Source organism: Eurosta solidaginis, chromosome 1 (genome assembly GCF_040869045.1).
Source record: "Eurosta solidaginis isolate ZX-2024a chromosome 1, ASM4086904v1, whole genome shotgun sequence".
Taxonomy (NCBI): domain Eukaryota; kingdom Metazoa; phylum Arthropoda; class Insecta; order Diptera; family Tephritidae; genus Eurosta; species Eurosta solidaginis.
In genome coordinates, this window is record NC_090319.1 from 323,275,809 (window position 1) to 323,299,083 (window position 23,275).

At 40.9% G+C, this 23,275-nt stretch overlaps 1 protein-coding gene across 1 annotated transcript in view; it reads left to right on the forward strand.

Annotated features, from left to right (window-relative positions):
* The window catches only part of Adss (adenylosuccinate synthetase), a 59,882-nt gene continuing 36,607 nt past the window's right edge, over window positions 1-23,275 (forward strand). The window contains exon 1 of the mRNA XM_067761924.1: window positions 1-351. Coding sequence (XP_067618025.1) covers window positions 175-351 — 177 coding nt within the window. The 5' untranslated portion in view covers window positions 1-174. The remainder of the gene's footprint in view (window positions 352-23,275) is intronic.

Here is a 23,275-nt window from a genome sequence, read left to right on the forward strand (position 1 = left end):
AAGACCGAATGGAATGATAAATGTGCTTTTCCATTCAAAGTGAGTTTTACTTGTGGCAAGAAAAGTACTTAAAGTGTACGAAGTGTGGGAGAGTTATTGGAATTTCCTATTTTTTCGCTTTCTCATAAAATATTCAGTAAAATAGCTCCACCGACGCCAACAAAACGTGTGAAGATGGAGTCCAGTAGCGTTGCTGTGAATGGTAACAACTATGAGACGTTGCATAAAGGGCGTCTCAATATGTACAAATCCAAGGTTGGTGTCGTTCTTGGAGCTCAATGGGGTGATGAAGGAAAGGGGAAAGTGGTTGATATGCTGGCGTCGGAAGTGGACATTGTTTGCAGGTGTCAGGTATGTAAATAAAAACAATCAACCATATTCAAAATACACAATGGAATGTTGTGCGTAAAAACAAACGCGATATGTATTCGCCATATATTAAATATATATACTAGGTACACAAGTAAATTATACACATTAAATACACACAATAGTATAATCACGCGCTCATGCTATTAATAAAATGGAACTAACCAATGCAAATATTTACTATATATGTATATACAATATTTTAGTTCCTGTCTGTCTGCTCATTAAGTTTTATAGCGAATTCGTCTAGAGAAGAAATGATGTCCACACATTCGCTTATTACTACTTTCTTCACTTTTTTTTATCATGATTATTTTAATGTCTACCATCTTTTCCATTCATAAAAAATTATACACTGAACATACAACAAACTATTAGGATTCAAGGGGTTGTGTAGCGCAATATATAGCTTCTCCAACCCAATTGTCAACCCCACCTTCGAGCGGCGAATCCCGTTTTACTAACAGACGAGGCTCTGCCGACCCCAAGCTCCTCATGGAACTTAGGGGTGGGGAGGGAGGGATGGCCTGAAGGTTCAATGTAGCCATATAAATCGTTCCCGGGATGGTCGGACTAGCACCTTAATGGTGCTGTGTTATCGGAGCGTACCGGATCTGTGTCCGGCAAAGGACCATCACATCACTCATCATAACACTCCCCAAAGCCTTCGAGGAGTAACATTATCGCTACAATAACACCAACAACAACAACATTAGGCAATTAACAAATTTGGAAATAACTCAAATCTTAAAATTTAAGGTGAATACGACACTTGTGAATAGTCCAGATATGTATACCTGTGGACGTATGTACTGTGTACAATTTCTCATATTTTCAATGTTTACATAAATTCATCTCAGTTTTTACGCTATTTCTCTTGCGTTCAAATGTTTGCCGAATAACCGTCAATTGTGATTCATTTTTTCCGCACACTTCCCGCTCTGACAACGACCATATCTCTTGTAGGAATTTTTATTTAGATATATATATATATAGATATGTACATTAGACTGTGCTTCTTTATAGCTTATAACCATCCTGTGGGCATAAATATTACCGAAAATAAAACCGAAAAATTACCCGGACCATAGTATTTTTGCGCAGAACCATGGCGTAACAACGACGCGGTGGTTTACGTAGTGACAGCACATTTTCCCTTACAATATTTTTGTATTAATGCACTAACTCCAAAATGGTGACTAGATTTTTTTTAAATATGTTTATGAAAATACTATTACTTATATTAATATACGCTAAGTCAAGGAAGGTCAAAGCAGTTGCCCTGAAAAATGTGTTAGACTTAGCAGATAACCTTTCGGGGCGAGCATAAGAAATGAGAGCACGGCCAATTTCATATTGTAGATAGGATGCCAACGAGGGTCATCCCCTAGTTTATTGTTACTTGACGTGGTTTTTTTGTTCCTGAATTCAGATGATGCCTACCGATCTGTGAGATCACTGTCCACGTCTTCATTATCGAACAGAAGTTGCTTTTGCAAGCGAGCTTGAAAAAAACGCTTCAACTAGCTAAACAGTTTCATTATGGCAAAACCATACAGATGGTGAAAGTTTATCAGCTAATGTTACTTTTTTTAGCCGCTTTGACATTTCTACTTCTAGCGCAGTATGTTTTTGACACTCAACCAGAGAATTACAAAAACAAAATACATGAAATGCGCCCCACACAGCATTTAGGTGATTCAATTTTGAATTTCCCTACATATAAATATAATTCGATTACTCTTTCTGACCAAATAATGAGTTATCATACAATTGAACAAAAGAAATAATCAAATATGAATACTTTTGATGATGAAAAACTAAAAAGCATTTTCGATCACTTTTTGGAATCATTTTTGAAGTCCTTTATTGACTAAATTTTAATATTTCATAAAAACCAACAAAAAGAATAATCAAATATGCTTACCTTTGATGATCAAAAACTGAATATAGTTTTTCAATCACATTTTGGAATCATATTTGAATCAAATGTGTTTTTTTAGGTGTTCAAAAATGTATAATCATTTTTCATTCAGCTTTCTGAATCTGAATATATTTGTTGACTGAATAATGAATTTTATACTTATTGAAATTTTACTTTTCATCAAAAATTTTATTTTTTCACATACACATATTTTTCAATCATGAAGCTAAAAAAAAATATATAAAAATTTTATTATTTATGCAAAAGATATTCTTCAAGACAAAAATAATGTAATGCTGCTCGTGAACGAAGATTTCCCCAACCATTTCTCCCCTTCAGCTTCCCAGAAAAAACGTAATGATTGGACAATACATGGGTTGTGAGCTATATGAACCCCAGGTAAGTGAAACTATCTTGACATACCTGGATACGGCTTCAACATCCCGTCTCGTATGCATATTTTAAGATGCAGACGATAATGCTGATGTTGGATGTTGTAGTCGCAGGTGTATATCGGTCAAGTTTGTTTACGAGTTAGGTGGGGTTCGAATAGCTCGCTTTCGCATGCTTACTTCCCCTGATGAAATAAGATTATTATGTAGTATCTTAATATGAATGAGATATGAAGAATAAATGCATGATAATCGCATTCAAAAATTATTCAAAAAACTCAACCAAAACGATTGAAATATGTTCACGAATATGATCAGAAAATGACTGTGAAAAGCATTAAAATATTACTCTAAAACAATTAAAGCTCAATTTTACAATGATATCAACAACATAACAACAACAACAATGATATCAAATATGAACAAAAAGCGTTTCGAAATATGAATCATAAATGATTATTCAAGAATAATCACATTTATGGTACATTTTTCTCCCGAAGATACGTTAATTTTCGAACAGAAAATGCTTTTAAATTTGAACGTTTTTAATCATTTTGGGGTATGATATTTAAATATTTTTTGATCAAAATTTTCAAAAAATGCTGGTTGGGGTGTGTTTGTTTGTATGTATGTCACCCTGTCGCCACGCTGTTATTTTGTTATTTTTGTTTATCTGCACATTCGTATGTTCATTTCATTCGCTCGTTCACAATAGTGCCCTATTTCTGATTATGCAACACTATACACTATCAAGCAGATCGACAATTACCTAAGCGGAGTTGATTCGCTTATGGTCGTGTCTAGGTTGGTGGTATCGAAAATAAGGACGGCTAATACCACATCATGTACTTAGATCGATAGCGGTGTTAACCACTTAACGGATACCATTGCGGATGCGGGAGCAATATGGCACATATGTACATATATAGGTTTCGATACTGGTTAGAAAGATATAAATTTAGGTCCTCTATTTGGAGGATTGTTCCTGCTAGCCTGAACTGTGAACAGCTTAGCCTTCTGAAGGTTACAGAATGATTTACCAGCAGACGGGACAGGGATACTTAAAAGCGACCCTGATTCCGAAATGTAAAGAACCGAAAAGGAAGTTAGGGCACTCCTCCATTAATGGTTTGCGGTTTTTCTAACGAAATCCACAGGCAGAATCTGGTTACCATGAGGCGCGGCTGCCAGCGGGCGTTCCCCCAGCGGGTTAGGGGGGTCAGATATACCCGCGGTAGGTATGCCTGTCATAAGAGAGGGCTAAAATACCAGATTCAAGGGGCTGTGTAGCGCAACCCTTCAGGTTGCCAGCGCAATATATAGCTTCTCCAAACCCAATTGTCAACCTCGCCTATCCGCGGCGAATCATGTTTCGCTAACAGACGAGGCTCTGGCGACCCCAAGCTCCTCATGGAACTTGGTGATGGGGAGGGAGGGGTGGCCTGAAGGTTTAATGTGGCCACATAAATCGTTCCCGAAATGTTTGGGCTAACACCATAATGGTGCTGGTACCGGAGCGTACCGGATCTGTATCCGCAAAGGACCATCACTTTGATAACACTCCCCAAAGTCTTCGGGAGCAACCTTGTCGCTACAACAACAACAGCCAGCGGGCGTCTAGCTATACTATTTCTGGTAGACACAACTGTGCGCCGGTATCTGCATCTACAAATTAAACCAAATAAGATGAAACATTACCTAAGGAAGTGGTAATACTGAAGAGCAGTGATGATATCAAATTTCTGTTGTTGTAGCGATAAAGACACTCCCCGAAAGCCTTGGGTAGTGTTATCGATGTTGATGGTCCTCTGCCGAATGCAGATCCGGTACATTCCGGGAACAAGCACCATTAAGGTACTAGCCCGACCATCCCGGGAACGATTGGTATGACCACATGAAACCGCTTCCCAAGGCCGTCGGTTCTATGTACCGGAGCGACTCGGGATTTTTCCCGACACAGGTTTGCCATTTCAGTGTAACCCCATTTGTGTGCTGGGTAGGAGCTGCTTCGGCCGATAGATTAATAAAGAAAAACCAAAAAGTTTTTACTTTTTCCCTCTATGCATTTCGGCGCTTTCGCGTCATCATCAGGAAGGTCTACATTTATTTCAAAAAACAGAAACATAAAAACAAAATGAAATATAAGAATACAGCACAATCAATAGACATAAAAATTAACATTTGGAACTTTACTCACATTAATTTGATTAATTTTTTAAATTACAAAAACATCACATATTAACATTAACCAACTTATTTTTTTTAATTTATTATTTGTTTACATGTTTGATCACAGCTGTGTAAGCACTGTTTGTGTTGTCCACATCTTCTTTAAAATTCATTACGTTTGTGAGTTGCTGTTGAATTCGGAGACTTTCCAGTGTCATCCGTCTTTTTTCTCTTCTCTCAACATCCAAAATCCTAGCGTTCGCAAAATCAACTGTGTGTTCCCCATTTAATTTGTTGCGTCCCTCCCACAAATTGTCATCCTCCCAGCAGTTCCTTGCAGCGGGACTGCTCCATATTCTCTTGCTCCGGGAAGGTATCGAACCCAATCCGGGTCCGTCTTCTGGCCCCGGTCCTGAGAAATGGTTTTGCTGCATTTGGCGGAAAAGAATCTTTTTAGGACGGTCGGAGGGCCAACAGACACGCACGTAAACATAAGTTCAGCGCGTCACCAATTACCATCACCGCCAAAGAGGTTGAGGATGCCATCGGTCATGCTAAACCATCCAAAGCAGTGGGCCAAGACGGCATAGCCATGCCGATGCTTAAAAGCCTAGGGAAAGAGGGTTTCAAATATTTAGCACATGTCTTCAACCTGTCTCTTTCCACCTTTGTCATACCCGAAAAATGGAAAATGGCCAAGGTGGTCCCGCTACTAAAGCCTGGGAAACCAGCTAACATAGGAGAGTCATATCGCCCGATATCTCTCCTATCGCGAGTAGCCAAGACGCTTGAAGCCATTTTGTTCCCCTACTTCAAAGCAAATTTGGAGCTAGCCTGTCATCAGCATGGCTTTAGAAAACTCCATAGCACCACCACCGCGCTAAATGCCATTTGCACCCAGATAAATTATGGTTTAAATCAGAAGCCCCACCATAGAACAGTACTCGTAGAGACCTATCAAAAGCTTTTGATACGGTCAACCATGGCACGTTACTGCAAGACTTGGGAAGGGTAGGCCCTTCCCCCATGTCTTAAAAGGTGGACCGCAAATTATCTGGGTGGTCGGCATGCATCGGTGCAATTCAGAAACAAAATATCAAAGCCAAGAAGAATTAAACAAGGCGTGCCACAGGGTGGTGTCCTATCCCCACTTTTGTTTAATTTTTACATATCAAAACTACCTTCGCCACCGGAAGGAGTTACTATCGTTTCTTACGCCGATGACTGCACAATAATGGCCACAGGCCCGGACCCACAGATCGATGAGCTTTGCAACAGAATAAACGGCTACCTCCCTGATCTCTCCAGTTTTTTCGCCTCGCGAAACCTGGCATTATCACCGACTAAATCATCCGCGACCTTATTTACAACTTGGACGTCCCAAATGTCGACCATTTTGAACATCCACGCCGATGGCACTACACTACCGACTGTCCTACACCCCAAAATCTTGGGTGTGACGTTTGATCAGGATCTACATTTTGGTAAGGACGCAGCCGCAATTGTTCCGAAAATCCAGAGCCGTAATAAAATCCTCAAATCCCTTGCTGGCAGTACTTGGGGAAACGACAAAGAAACGCTCATTACCACATATGTACAAAGCCATTGGCCAGCCGTTTACGTGCTACGCGTCCCCTATATGGTCGCCAAGCCTAAAAACTACCCACTGGAAGCAGCTACAGGGCTGCCAAAATACTGCGCTCCTAACCGCCACGGGCTGTCTTCTTATGTCCCCAGAACACCATCTACATAATGAGGCGAGAATACTCCCCATCAGGGAGAGAAATGAGATGCTAACCAAACAGTTCCTGTTGAATACCCAGAAACTTGGGCATCCCAACGGACATCTGATTGATGAGCCGCACCGCGGACTTAAGGAGTCATCTCCGTAAGCATTTTGAGGAAATACGGCACCTGAGAACTCAGCCGTATGAAGCAAAAAAACACAAGCAGGTCATTGGTGAACTCCACAAACAGGCGTCGGACCTTTATGCCGGGAATTGCCCGGTGAATCCAGTACTCAGGTAACAGTACCCAAAACTTGCGGAAGAGGAACGCATACTCCCCAGGGAAACGCGAGTCACTCTGGCTCAACTTCGTTCTGGATACTGTAACAGGTTAAACTCTTACATATCCAGAATCAACCCCGACATACAAAATGTATGCCCCGCTTGCAATGTGTCCCCACATGACACCAACCATCTCTTTAATTGTAATGTGGAACCAACGCCTCTAACACCCCTTTCATTATGGTCCACCCCTGTGGAAACAGCAAGTTTCCTTGGACTCCCGTTAGAGGATACTGATGACAATTTGTGATCGGTCGCAGCTATTAGGTGGGGCGAAACATTGCTACAACAACAACAACAACCACATGACACCTTCTAGGCCATACCGCCCTCCCACCCCCTAGATCCAAAAGGAACATGGGGTCGCCAGAACCTCGGCTGTTAAACACTTTTTTACACATTTTATTGCTGTGTACAACAAAATTACAACAATTAAATGAAAATTTTACACTTTTTTTTTTGGAAAAACATCTCCTGACATAGTAAAATTTTTCTTTTCCGCCTTCGGATTATTGTTGCCGAGATCAAAATTCATCGTTTAAGACCCCTCTTGGTGTTTTTGGACGCGTACTAGCAGTGGACCACTGTTCTAGATAATAATAGTGAACAAAGTGTCAGTTGGTACTTGACTTGTAACATTGTGGGTGTATTCGTGCAGCAGTTTAGTCAACATCCCCAAGCCGATCGAAATGACGAAAAAATCGCGCTTCCCAAGGCAGTCGGTTCTATGTACCGGAGCGACTCGGGATTTTTCCCGACCAAGGACTGTCATTTCAGTGTAACCCCATTTAATTTGTTTCGTCCCCCCCACAAATTGTCATCCTCCCAGCAGCTCCTTGCAGCAGGACTGCTACATATTCTCTTACTCCGGGAAGGTATCGACCCAATCCGGGTCCGTCTCCTGACCCCGGTCCTGAGAAATGGTTTTGCTGCATTTGCCAGAAAAGAATCTTTTTAGGACGGTCATACTCTGTTCAGTGTGTCTCGTGCAAGGGATGGTTGCATCGGACAGGTTGTTCTGGGCTTGATCCCAAAACCCGACGTCCACGTAACTTTTATAAATCTTTTGTGGCTCCTTGCTGCTCACGCCCAAGGGCGTCCCCTAGTCTACGCCTAAGCGCCCCCCACTACCTTCCAGCAGCCTCGCTGCTCAGCAAGCCACAACAAGTACCCGCTGCTGCTCGCGCCCCACGGCGCCAACAACTCAAACAGCTGATACCACTCATAACTACTACCTTCGTTGTAGAGCTGGTAGCAATGCTGAGCATCAGCCCCTGCCCCGTCTTCTTCTCCCCCCTCTTTTCTGGCAGCAATCGTGCAGGTCAGGGAAACAGACTCTTAGTTCCTACCTCCGTTTGCACCGTCTGCCAGCACAGAATATATAGGTTTGCGACATCCGCTCAATGCAGCTCCTGCCTTGGGTGGTGCCACTTTCCTAGATGTTCTGGTCTCCGCGACGGCAACCCCTCGACGGGTTTCATCGCGCCATGTTGCCAGGTCGCAAACCCAAATCATCCGGGTACCCCAATGCTTGCCCAAGGGCGCCCAGTCGCAAGGCCACAACAGCAATTGCGTCCTGGCCTTCCACAACCTAGGCGTAGTCACCCGTCACTTACCCCTAGAGTGGCGGCGTCACCCCTCATGCACTTCAGAATTCTGCAGTTAAACTGTAATGGACTAACTGGGAAGATTACGGAGATAGTCGATTTCATGAAGCGGCACAACATCCGCATTGCTGCGATTCAAGAGACTAAACTCACAGCAAGATATGCATTGCAGACCTGCTCTGGGTATAATGTCCACAGGAAAGACCGCGAGAGCGGAAATGGAGGCGGCCTCGCGTTTATTATACACCACTCTGTGCAATATTATATATTTGATCCTGGCATCGACCGCAGGGACAATGTCTTAGAACGTCAAGGCCTATCTGTTCGGTCAGGCGATGCAAATCTAGAAATCATAAACATCTACATCCCTCCTGTCACCTGATGCCCCAGTGGATACCGCCCTTATATCGAGGCCTTACTCACTGGCAGCAATCGCATTATCTTAGGCGATTTCAATGCCCTTCACGACCTATGGCATTCAAACTTGCGGGCGGACAGTAGGGGTGAGATGTTGGCGGATCAAATAGAAGAAACGACGTTCTGCACAATAAACGGAGACGCCCCCACACGTATGGTAGGAAGCTGTCATAGCTCGCCAGATATCTCAATCGTGAGCGCAGAACTCGTAAACTGCGTCAACTGGCAGCCGATGGTAACATTGGCATCCGACCACCTGCCCATACTTATTTCGTTCGAGCGTACCGCCGACTTCATCGTCACCGAAAAACGCACTTTCATAAACTTCAAAAAAGGAAAGTGGGTAGAATATAAATCTGCAACAGACAGCAGCTTTGCTGCCCTCCCTATCCCGACTGATGCCCGCCAAGGGGAGCGTGCCTTCCGTAAGGTCATTGAATCCGCCTCGGCACATTTTATTCCCGCCGGGAGAATTCCCGAAATCCGGCCCCACTTCCCGGCGGAGGCCGCGAGCTTAGCGAGGGAACGCGACCTTATAAGACAGCTTGATCCAGGCGACCCCCAAATAAGGGATATAAACCAACGCATAAGATTGCTTGTGGACGAACACAAGCGGGCGAAATGGGAAGAGCACCTAAGAGGTTGTAACCTCTCTACCGGTGTAGGTAAACTTTGGTCCACCGTAAAGTCCCTATCGAATCCGACTAAGCACAAAGACAAAGTTTCCATCGCCTTTGGCGATAAGGTGCTGTCGGATGCGAAAAAATGCGTGAGCGCTTTCTGCCGACAATATATAATGCATCCTACGGTTGACAAAGATAGACGGAGAGCAAATAGACACGCACATAAACACAAATTCAGCGCGTCACCAATCCCCATCACCGCTAAAGAGGTTGAGGACGCCATTGGTCGCGCTAAACCATCCAAAGCAGTGGGCCCAGACGGCATAGCCATGCCGATGGTTACAAACCTAGGGAAAGAGGGTTTCAAATATTTAGCGCATGTCTTCAACCTGTCTCTTTCCACCTTTGTCATACCCGAGAAATGGAAAATGGCCAAGGTGGTCCCGCTACTAAAGCCTGGGAAACCAGCTAACATAGGTGAGTCATATCGTCCGATATCTCTCCTATCGCCAGTGGCAAAGGCGCTTGAAGCCATTTTGCTCCCTTATTTCCAAGCACATTTGCAGCTAGCCCCTCACCAGCATGGCTTCAGAAAACTCCATAGCACTACCTCCGCTCCGCGGGGTGCCACAGGGTGGTGTCCTATCCCCACTTTTGTTTAATTTCTACATATCTAAGCTACCTTCACCACCGGAAGGAGTCACAATCCTTTCCTACGCCGATGACTGCACAATAATGGCCACAGGCCCAGGCCCAGAGTCGATGAGCTATGCAATAAAATAAACGGCTATCTCCCTGATCTCTCCAGTTTTTTCGCCTCGCGAAACCTGGCATTGTCACCGACTAAATCTTCCGCGACCTTATTTACAACATGGACGCCCCAAATGTCGACCATATTGAACATCCACGTCGATGGCACTACGCTACCGGCTGTCCTACACCCCAAAATCTTGGGTGTGACGTTTGATCAGGATCTACATTTTGGTACGCACGCAACCGCAATTGTTCCGAGAATTCAGAGCCGTAATAAAATCCTCAAATCCCTTGCTGGCAGTACCTGGGGAAAAGATAAAGAAACGCTCATGACCACATACAAAGCAATTAGCCAGCCGATTACGTACTACGCGTCACCCATATGGTCGCCAAGCCTAAAAACTACCCACTGGAAGAAACTACAGGCCTGCCAAAATACTGCTCTCAGAATCGCCACGGGCTGTCTTATGTCCCCAGAACACCATCTGCATAATGAGGCGAGAATACTCCCCATCAGGGAGAGAAATGATATGCTGACCAAACAGTTTCTGTTGAATACCCAGAAACCTGGGCATCCCAACAGACATCTGATTGACGAACCAGCACCGCCTAGGGTCCTAAGGAGTCATCTCCGTAAGCATTTTGAGGAAATACGGCAATATGAGAACCCAGCCGTATGAAGCGAAAAAACACAAGCAGGTCCTTGGTGAACTCCATAGACAGGCGTCGGACCTTTATGTCGGGAATTGCCCGGTGGATCCAGTACTTGAAGAAAAATATCCAGAACTCGCGGAAGAGGAACGCATACTCCCCAGGGAAACGCATGTCACTCTTGCTCAACTTCGTTCTGGATACTGTAACAGGTTAAACTCTTACCTATCCATAATCAACCCCGACATACAAAATGTATGCCCCGCTTGCAATGTGTCCCACATGACACCAACCATCTCTTTAATTGTAATGTGGAACCAACGCCTCTAACACCCCTTTCCTTATGGTCCACCCCTGTTGAAACGGCAAGTTTCCTTGGACTCCCGTTAGAGGATATTGATGACAATTTGTGATCGGTCGCGGCTATTAGGTGGGGCGAGCATTGCTACAACAACAACAACAACAACGAAAAAATCGCCCGGCAGTTGAACACTGCCCAGCTCTGCCTATGAAATTTCAGCTAGGCAATTTGTATCCATCAAATATAAGACTGCTGAGCTTTTGATTGTTGACATACGAAAAACTTGCATACATCGGCTGAACTCGTTAATGGGTTTTATCAACAAATAAACTTTAAAGCATAGTTATCTTATCTAGGTAGCACTTATTCTGAAAATAAATGGTTGCTCATACATAGAGTCATACATACATACATTGGCTCTATCTAACAAGCTATGTTTATTTCACAATTTGCTGATGTAGTCAATTTCATGTTCACAGATAATTATGCATTTTACATGGAAAACATGAAATTTAAGTTATGAAAATATATGCTTCTCATTCGTACGTACATTGTGGTTGATTTTGGATATGTAAGAGTTTAACCTGGTACAGTAACCAAACGAATTTGGGCCACATTGCTTCTTGTCTCCTTTGGTAGTCTGCTTTCTTTTTCAGCAAGGGTTGGATAGTGTATATTGATAAGAGCGTTCCTCTGGAGCAACTTAGCTAAGGAGTTTACCGATTCTGGTGAATTAGGCTTCGGGCCTCTTTAAACTTATCTGGATCAAACGGCTGAGTGGGTAGGTGCAGGATCTCATCGTAGTACTTTCGGAGATGTTTTCTTATACCTCTTGGAGGCGGGGCTAGATCAAACAGTTGTTTGCTGGGAAGTCCGGGTTTGTGACGGTTCAGCAAAAGCTGTCTTTTTCAGCATTTCATTATGTTTTTTTTTATGTTGAGCTCCTTCGCCTCACTATGCAGATGATGATCAGGGGTTTTAAGAAAAAACCCCTTGGCAGTTCTGAGCGCAGTATTGTGGCGACGAGTAGCACATGACGTCCCAGATAATGCTGAGAGGCTCATTTTTTGTGCAAAATTCCACAACCTGTAATGAAATTAAAATATAAAAAAAAAACAACATAAAAATATTTAAATAAGCGAATAGCTGAAAACCGGCGAATACCTAAAACATATTTTAGCAATTACGTAAAATATGCGAACTCATGGTCACAGAAGAATAATAAAATAATTAAAAAAAAATATTTAAGTTAAACGGTTTTATTGAACACAATACTTACATGAAATAATAATAATCCTAAAAGCTAGAAAATAATTAGGTAGGTCCTAGGTACTAGTCATCACACTCCTCATCAATCTAGGGCGTTGATTAGACAATTAAATAAAAGCGTTGGGCGAGTGAAATTTCTAAAAATGTGAGGCGTAGCATAACCTTATTAAGGTTCAGTTGGTCTTATATATGACTATCAATAGAATATCTCGATCCTTGCGCCACCTAGCGGCGATTTTTTCACAGGCCGTTTTCTATTCATGTATGTATTATGTGTTCCAAATATGAAATAAAAATCGGACCACAAATACGATAAATTTTTGTTAATTGCTATTTTTTTATGTTGCCATATGGTTTTTGAATAAAGGTTCGTACGTTTATTAAAATTTGGTTTGACATCAAAATATTTTTTTTACAAATCAAGGGTTCTAAACTAGCTTAAAATATTAGAAAAAGGTTTTAAATAAAAAAACCCATTCAATACTATAAATGTATACTTACATTTTAAAAAATGAATAAAGATATAAACTAAAAACAAAAAATTTTAGCATAAAAAGTAATACAGAGAACTAGTCATATATGTAAACTACTTAAAATAATACAAAGGAAAGAAGTATATTACCAAGAACTTAGTCGCTGCAGTGGTAGTCCTTAAATCAATCGCGATCCCCGTTGGGTACACATAGGTGAACCGAACACTTTGAACATTTGTATATGGAAAATCCTGAACATCCCTTTAATTTGCATCTGTTTTTTTTTTTTCTCAGTGTTCTCCACCTAATTCTGATTTCCATCATATCGGATAGAAATTGATGGTGCTGTTTCATATCTCTTACGAGATGTTGATGGACTGTCGATGTTTTCATTCAAAGAGACTTTTGGCTGTCCACGTTTGCGAGAACATACATACGTCCTTATTTGCTTGCGCTAGCAGTCCCTCAGCAATGTCGTTGCGGAACTGAAGCAGATCGATGTGATTCTGCTTTTGGCTTTTATTATTACCCTCATGATCCTTCCTGTACTCCAGCCATGAGTTGCATATGGCCAGGTCAATAAAGTGGTCAAATAATTTAAGTGTCCATTTCCTTGACCGTATCGATATCCAATACAATGAAAGAAGAAAGTGTATTTTATCAACTCCCACCAATATCTTGTTGTACACAGCCACAATGTTTGGCTGAGCTATTTCAACTTTCGTCTTTTTTTTTCAATGAAAAATCTTTGCACATATTTAAGCGGCTCTACGCCATATATTGATGAAATATAATATATGTAAACATTGTACTAATCAAAACTACCTCTACCTTCCTTTTTCAGTTCCTTTTCAGACTTCAAAGGCACTTTACTACACCTATTTTCTCTGACATATTTTGACAAAATGCAGGAATATCTGTGGGTGCTGTCCAGTACGTATCCAATCTGGGATAAGCAATTGTACCAATCATAACCTCCAAACCAAGAAATTTAAAAAATTCTTCCTCTTTAAGTTAAATGATCGACTATAGTACTCCAAAAAGTACTGTACTGGAAGTTTTACATCGTTACTTGAATAAGACTCAGGAAACACAGCTTGATGAGGAGCCCACGAAGTCTTTTTTCCATCGAAAGTCATTAACTTGTTTTGGTTGATAGTCCGAAGCACAAACTTCTGAGCTAGTTCGTCATTACATTCTTCATTGATATTTGTAAAACTTATATCATAGGGACCTTGACGAGAAAGCCCCTCCATCATGAAAATTTCATTATTGTCAAATACCTCAAATAAATCCTCTAATATTTTTTCCGATTCGAAATCCTCAAAATCTGAGTCCTCGAAATTCTCCAAAATCTTTTCTATAACTCTGTCGCTTATTTTTCTTGCCATATTTGAAAATATTATTCCGCAAACAAGAACACGTCTCTATGCTACCAGCTTCAATCGCAAATAAATTGCCCCTGCAAGCTAATGCAAGTTAACACCTTACGAGAAATTTGTTTCAACAAGCTTAGTTAAATTGGCACGACTTTTAAAGCTTCGAGCGAAAAAATATTTATATGCCAAATGACAGAGTGGGCACTTTTCAACATACTTTATTCAAAAATTGTTGAAAACATTTGCCCAAAATAACTCAAAAATTTAAAAATGCAGAACACAAATTTCAGAGTAAAGTGCTATATGCCAGAAGCCTTTCTTTAAAAATGTGATATTACCGATATTTAATGGGCAATTATAATTTATTTTATTTCAATTTAATCTCTAAACTTCAATTTTTAAAAATATGTACGAAAAAAGATGATAATTTTTCAAATGAGAGTGTTGACGGCCTTTCAAAATTTTTTTATGGAACAATATCGCGAAAGGGTTAAATATTTCGATCCATGCGCTATCTATCGAAGTTTTTTTCTTATTGCATTGTCGTCGGGTTTCAAGCTTGTAGCTTATCGGGAAGTTACTTAAATTTCAATTAAAAAATTCGTCCAGCCAGCCAACCAGCCTGTCAAGTCAAGCTAAATAAAACCGTTTAAAAATTACAGATTTATAATAGTTAATGTCACGTTCAAACCCACTAGGCCTCAGCCCTGTATAGTAAATTCTAGCTCTATACTTAACACACTTTGTGGTTTCTTTTCGCTTTTATGTCATTATATTGAGCATGAAACAGTAAAGCCAAGACTCAAAAATGAATATTCCAAAGGTATTATTTGAAAAAAAAAAAATCAGTATTTTGATGTTTGCTTTTCTGTATGTACATATATTACTTACTAGCTTAATTGACGCTTAACCGTTTAAACGACGATGGCCATCCAACAAGGCACGCCAATCGTTTCTTCCCTGGGCTAACTGGCGCCAATTGGTTACACGAAGGGAATTTATATCGTTTTCCACCTAATCTTTCCAACGAGGTGTGGGTCGCCCTCTTCCCTTGCTTCCATAGGCGGGTTTCGATAAAAATATTCTCTTAGCCGGAGGCTCATCCTTCATTCGCATAACATGGCCAGCCAGCGTAGCTGCTGCGTTTTAGTTCGCTAGGCTATGTTGATTTCTGAGTAAAGCCCGTACAGCTCAGCATTAAATCTTCTGTAGGACATGCACTTGTTAAAAAACAACTTGTTTATTTTAATTTTATCAAACAATTTTTTATATATCTTTTTGTAAAATATCAAAATGAAAAAAATATTTTCTCTCTAAATAAATTTAGTTGTTAAAGAGTTGTTTAAAAATAAAGAACGTTATTTTCATATTTATTAAATACGATAAATTGGTGATCCCGAACCAGTGAACATATTCATACGCATCATGCCGAAAACACGCTCCGGAGACAATGCCGCCTCATCACAGCAATCAACCACAATAAACACGAATCCGCTATCCACAATCAGCAACACGATTGTGGCATCTTCAAGCAACTCGAATTCATTTTCACAAGGAGGCTTTCATCTACGAATTCCGAAATTCTGGAAGGAAAACCCATTGGTATGGTTTGCACAAATCGAGGCACAGTTCGAATATCACGGAATTGTGTCGGAGAAAACAAAATATTTCACGATTCTTTCTGAATTAGAATCTGATATATTAAGTCAGGTAAGCGATATTATTCTGGCACAACCTCAGAATATATATACGCAGCTAAAACATCGTCTCGTCGATCATTTTTCAATTTCCGAGGAGAAGAGAATCCAAAAGTTGTTGAACGATTTGGACGTAGGGCACAAAAAACCTAGTTGTTTTCTGCGGGAAATGCGTGGTCTCTCGCATGGTGGAGTTACCGATGACTTCCTGCGAACATTATGGCTACGTCGTCTACCTTCACAAACGCAAGCTGGTTTGGCAACATCTTCTGAAACGTTGGATAAACTTGCAGTAATGACAGATAAAATTCAAGCAATTTCAGCACAACAACACTCAACAGTCGCGGCAATACAATCGTTTCCTGATCTATCGGATCTTCAACAACAAATAACAACTTTGAGCGCAGCTATTAGCAATTTTCAAAAACAACGCTTTCGACGCAGAAGTCGCTCAAATTCGCATGGGCGTTACACAACTAAGTCAGCTAATACAACCTAGTGGCGCTATTACCATCGTAGATTTAGGTCTCAAGCCCGGAATTGTCGACAGCCGTGCTCATTCAGGCAGCACCATCAGGGAAACTCGCCGACCGGTCACTAGATGAAGCTAGTGGCCGGTACTCTACCATTAATCGTTTACATATCTTTGATAAGTCCACCAACAAAAAGTTTTTGATAGACACTGGAGCGGATGTGTCGGTTCTCCCATCAGCAGGTATATCTAACAAAAAGCAAGACAATTACAAACTTTTTGCTGCTAATGGCACATCTACCAACACATTTGGTACTCAACTTTTAACCCCAACTTTTGGTTTACGTCGTTCCTTTGCTTGGAAATTCATTATTGCTGATGTCAGCAGTCCTATAATTGGCGCAGATTTTTTGAAACATTTTGGCTTGTTGGTGGATTTGAAAAAAGGCTGTCTGGTAGATTGTGTAACTGGTCTGAGCTCTTCCGGTAAGTTATGTGAATTAAGAGAGTTACCAGCGGTAAAGACACTTGTAAGTTCAACCATATATCATAAACTTTTATATAAATATCCGTGTTTAACGAATCCTTCGTTGCATCAGAAAAAAGTTCCTCATTGTGTTGAGCATGTCATCGAGACAAAAGGTCCTCCGATATTTTCGAGGCCTCGTCGTTTAGCACCGGACAAGCTCGAAATTGCAAAACGAGAGTTTCAATTTATGGTCGATCCAGGACTTTGTTGCCCATCTAAAAGTTCTAGTTCAAGTCCGTTACATATGGTATTAAAGAAAAATGGCCAGTGGCGTCCGTGCGGAGACTATCGTCGCCTTAACGTTCAAACTCTTCCTGATCGTTATCCCATTCCGCACATCCATGATTTCGCTTATGGGAAATACAGTATTTTCTACCATTGATTTAGTTCGTGCCTACAAACAAATTCCGGTTGCTCCCGCCGATGTTTCAAAAACGGCTATAATAACCCCGTTCGGATTATTTGAGTTCCGATTTATGACTTTTGGCTTATGTAACGCCGCTCAAACGTTTCAGCGGTTCATGCAAGAGGTTCTTCGAGGGTTAGACTTTTGTTTCCCTTATCTCGACGATGTTTTAATTGCTTCTGAATCCTCTGAACAACACTTATTACATGTTGTTGTTGTTGTAGCGATAAGGTTGCTCCCAGAAGGCTTTGGGGAGTGTTATCGATGTAATGGTCCTTTGCCGGATACAGATCTGGTACGCTCCGGTACCACAGCACCATTAAGGTGCTAGCCCGACCACTTCGGGAACGATTTATGTGGCCACATTAAACCTTCAGGCCATTCCCTCCCTCCCCACCCACAAGTTCCATGAGGAGCTTGGGGTCGCCAGAGCCTCGTCTGTTAGTGAAACAGGATTCGCCGCGGATAGGTGAGGTTGACAATTGGGTTTGGAGAAGCTATATGTTGCGCTGGCAACCTGAAGGGTTGCGCTACACATCCCCTTGACCTGGTATTTTAGTCGCCTCTTACGACAGGCATACCTACCGCGGGAATATTCTGACCCCCTAACCCGCTGGTGTTCTTGAGCAATTGTTTAATCGCCTTCAGTCATACGGTCTAACAGTAAATGTTGCGAAATGCCATTTTGGACAAGATAAAGTAACATTTCTCGGCCATTTAGTGTCTGCTCAAGGCATTCAGCCAATTCCTGAGAAAGTTGATGCAATCATAAACTTTCCGCAACCGAAAACTGTCAAGGAAATGTGGCGTTTTACTGCGATGTTGAATTTTTACCGCAGATTTTTGCCACATGCGGCTGGGATGCAAATTCCACTTCTTATTTATCAGAAAGTTAATAAGAAGAATGACAAATCTCAAATCGAATGGACACCTGAAGCTCAATCCGCGTTTGAAAAATGTAAAAATGAATTGTCTCGAGGTACTCTGTTGACTCATCCTATAGATTCTGCGCCGATATCTGTTATGGTTGATGCATCTGACGTAGCTGTTGGTGGTATTCTACAACAGAAAGTTGGTGAGGTTTGGAAACCTCTGGGATTCTATTCATTGAAGCTAAATGACACCCAGAAACGTTACAGTACTTATGATAGAGAATTTCTTGCGGCGTACCTTACGGTAAAGCATTTTCGCTATATGCTAGAGGGTCGTAATTTTATAATCTATACGGATCATAAACCCCTTACTTTTGCATTTAAACAGAAACCTGAAAAAGCTTCGCCTCGTCAGTTTCGTCAACTAGATTTTCTCTCGCAAATTTCCACCGACATACGTCATATCAAAGGAAATGAAAATGTTATAGCAGATACTCTCTCACGAATTTCGACTATTGATTCTCCGAATCCAATCAATTATGAAGCTGAGAAAAAGATACAGAACTAAAAGCTTTAATTGAGAATCCGATCTCTTCATCTTTAATTTATAAATCTTTAACAATTCCATCGTCGTCGAAGCCTATATTTTGTGTTATATCCACATCCAATGCAAGACCATACATTCCACTTGGTTTTAGGGGAGACATTTTTAACATTATTCACAATATGTCTCATCCAGGAGCTAATGCGGCAGCTAGAATAATTATACAGCGCTTCATATGGCCGAATTTGAAAAAAGATATTAGAACATGTTCAAAAGCTTGTGCTAATTGTCAGCGATCAAAAATTCATCGTCACAATAAACCCAAGTTCATGTTTCTCGCATATTAGTATTGATCTTGTTGGACCATTGCCTTCTTCACATGGATATTCGTATATTTTAACTTGCATTGATCGGCTCACTCGCTGGCCGGAAGCAATTCCTTTAGTTAACATAAGTGCCCGTTCAGTTGCAGACGCTTTATTTCAAAAATTACAACGGATCAAGGTCGTCAATTTGAATCCAATCTTTTTAAGGAACTTGCACAGCTTCCTGGTTCTCAACGAATACGCACTACGTCGTATCATCCTTGTGCCAACGGTATGATTGAGCGGTTCGCTGAAGACTGCTTTCATGTGTCACAATACTAAAAACTGGATGGAAATTTTACCAATTGTGCTGTTAGGACTGCGATCAAGTTTACGTGAAGATGTAATTCCCAGTCCTGCTGAGCTGGTTTATGGAAGTTCCTTGTGATTTTTTCGACGCTAAGAATGACTTGTCTCCTTCCGATGAATTTGCCAAGCAATTGAAATCTTCAATGAACTCGCTGAGTCCAATTGAAGTTTCGTATAAATCAAATCGTTCTGTTTTCGTCTACAAAGAAAGTCTCTTCAGTCACGTATGATGGTCCATATCTAGTTGTGAGCAGAAATGATAAAGCTTTTAACGTCAATATTAATAATTGTACCAAATCAATATCAATTGATCGACTCAAGCCAGCTTTCGTATTTAATACTGATATTTGTGAAGATCCTCGAACGATTTGTGTTCCAATACACCATCACGTAAGAAGCCGTATTCCACTTCATGTACGCTTTAGATCGAGACTTCATCGTTAAACAAAGTCTCTGGAGGGGGAAATATGTAGGACATGCACTTGTTAAAAAACAACTTGTTTATTTTAATTTTATCAAACAATTTTTTTATAAATATTTTTGTAAAATATCAAAATGAAAAAAATATTTTCTCTCTAAAAAAATTATAGTTGTTAAAGATTTGTTGAAAAATAAAGAACGTTATTTTCGTATTTATTAAATACGATAAACGTCTTTCGTATTCGCCATCGCCAACGCAAAGAGGTCCGTAAATCTTTTGAAGAACTTTTCTCTCGAACACTCCCAGAGCCGCTTCATCTGGAGCTGTCTTGGTCCATGCTTCTGCATCATATAGCAGGACGGGTATGCTGAGTGACTTGTAGAGCATGATTTTTGTTTGCCGAGAGAGGACTTTACTTTTCAGTTGCCTACCTAGTCCAAAGTAGCATTTATTGGCAAGAGTGATTCTTCGCTGAATTTCAGAGCTGATTTTGTTGTTTCTGTTAATGCTCATTCCAAAATAAACCAAGTTGTTGCTGTAGCGACAAGGTTACTCCCCGAAGTCTTTGAGGAGTGTTATCGATGTGAGGGTCCTTTGCCGGATACAGACCCGGTACGCTCCGGTAACACAGCACCATTAAGGTGCTAGCCCGTTGCGCTGGCAACCTGAAAGGGTTGCGCTACACAGACCCTTGAAACTGGTATTTTAGTCGCCTTTTACGACAGGCATACAGGCGCATTTCCCTAGGGAAACATCAATCAGACGTCTGTTGGGATGCCCAGGTTTCTGGGTATTCCACAGAAACTGTTTGTGCAGCATTTCATTTCTCTCCCTGATGGGGAGCACTCTCGCCTCGTGGTATAGGTGGTGTCTGGGAACATAAGAAGACAGCTCGCAGCGGTTCTGGGGGCAGTGATTTGGAAGGTCTGTATTTTCTTCCAATGAGTAACCTACGTCTTGGTGACCATATCGTGTACGCGTAGCATGCAATCGGCCGGCCAATTGCTTTGTAAGTGGTAATGAGTGTTTCTTTGTCTTTACCCCAAGTGCTACCGGCAAGAGATTTGAGGATTTTATTTCGGTTCTCGATTTTAGGTACAATTGCGGTTGCATGCGCTCCAAAATGTAGATCCTGATCGAACGTCACACCCAAAATGTTTGGGTGTAAGACAGTCGGTAGCGTAATTCCATCGATGTGGATGTCCAATATGGTCGACATTTGCCGTGTCCATGTTGTAAATAAAATCCCAGATGATTTGGTCGGTGACAATGTCAGTTTTCGGGAGGCGAAAAAACTGGAGAGGTAAGGGAGATAGCCGTTTATTTTATTACAAAGCTAGTCGATGTGTGGCCCTTGGCCTGTGGCCATTAATGTACAGTCATCGGCGTAGGAAACGATAGTGAGTGCTTCTGGTAGTGCAGGTAGCTTCGATATGTAGAAGTTACATAAAAGGAGGAAAAAAACACCACCATGTGGTGCCCCTTGTTTAATTCTTCTGGGCTTAGATGTTATGTTCCTGAATTGCACCGATGCACAGTGTTTCGTGTAGAACAAGCTAGCTGAACAAAATTATTTTCTGATATTTTCAGTTTCATATGTAGTCATTTATTACAAGTATAATATTTCAGCCATATGTGCCTTTTTTCTTATTTTTTCCAAAATTTTACTTCGTTTTACTTTGCTTTACTACTTACTGATCAAGGAAAAAGTTATAGCGTAAGTTTTCTTTTATAATTATGTTACCATTCATTATCGTCACTGTCATTCGATGAGTGACTTGTGGAATAGTCATGAGCATCATTACTGTGAAAGCTTGAAACAACTGGGGTATTTATTTACTCTTCAACATTATCGGAGGACAGTAAATGTAAGACTTCTGAAGTCAGGCTTTTAAATTTTTTCTTGGGTATCTCCGTTAAGCTGTTAACTAAGAGATCCGGTGTTATAAGTAACATAGTCATAAGATCTCTATTCGTGGCTACACGCGACTGCTTTCGTGTTATCATCCCTGAATCGTCTCAAATATTTGTTACGGGCTTCTTGTGCTTCTTCAGAAAGTTGACCAATAGGCAAAATTGCTGATTTTATAATATCAGTACTATGCACTAAGATTTTATGAACTGTAGCAGGCATATAAAACCACGGATAGAGATCTATGTATAGTTTTTTAGTCTCACTCGCAAATATCTCAAATCTTCGGATATTGATATTATACCCAGATGCTAATGCGCGAAGGAGAGTATCGAATCTTTTGATGAGCGTTACATCCAATCCCGTAATCTCAGCACAAGCCTCAGAATTTTCGAAAAACCTTCGAGCAGTATTACCATCATTGGTATTGCCGAATCCTGGTTTTGGTTGATCTACTATCAATACAAGTTCACTTTTAAATTTATTCTGGATTTCGTTGGAACGTTGCTTAACACTCTCTTTATCTGCCTCATTCCTAAGTTGCCATTTTTTTACTTCGAGGCGATAACTTATGTGAAGCAAGCATTGAAAACATCTTATCCAGGCATGGAGAGTAGATAAGCCAAAACCAAGGTTATCTCGGTTAGGCATAAAAACCCGTGTCTCATCATTCATATCTTTTGGAGTGGCACCACAAATATAATACTTTTGTGCGGAAGAAGTTTCAGTCAAAGCATTGCAAACTTTTCCGTCAATCATTATTAGGAGCATGTTGTGATTTACAGAAACCTCGCATTCTTCGAGAAAGTACTTTGTTGGCAACAAAGCATTTACCTCCTCTAAAACTTTGTTCGTTTCAGAAACGATAAAATCTTTTGTTTCCTTAGAGAAAATAAATTTAATTGGACGACAATACATCGTAGAAGAAGGTCGAGGATTCTGCCAAACAATGTTATCCTTTTCGTCCTGTAACTGAAGAGGAACGAAAGAAAATATAAACAAAAACTCATCAGTGTCAGCACTGCATGTGAATTTTTGCTTATATGTACTATGACCAGAACTTCCATCGCAACCCCACTTGCTGATAAAGTAAATGACACAGATGTAGTTAACAAACTAACAAGAACTTCTTGATTTGCTAAAATTAAACGTTCAACAGTTTTATCTAATACGGCTTCAACTTTAATTTCAACACTTGTTTCACCCACATCAATCTCATTTGGGTAGCATTCTGCCTTCGCTTTTCTTAAACTATAAAATGATGGATAAAGCTTATGGCCTGCCTTGATACTCCACTTCCGAGTCGTTTTGTACCCATGAGTCGTCAACTTGCTGTCTACATAGTATGCCAA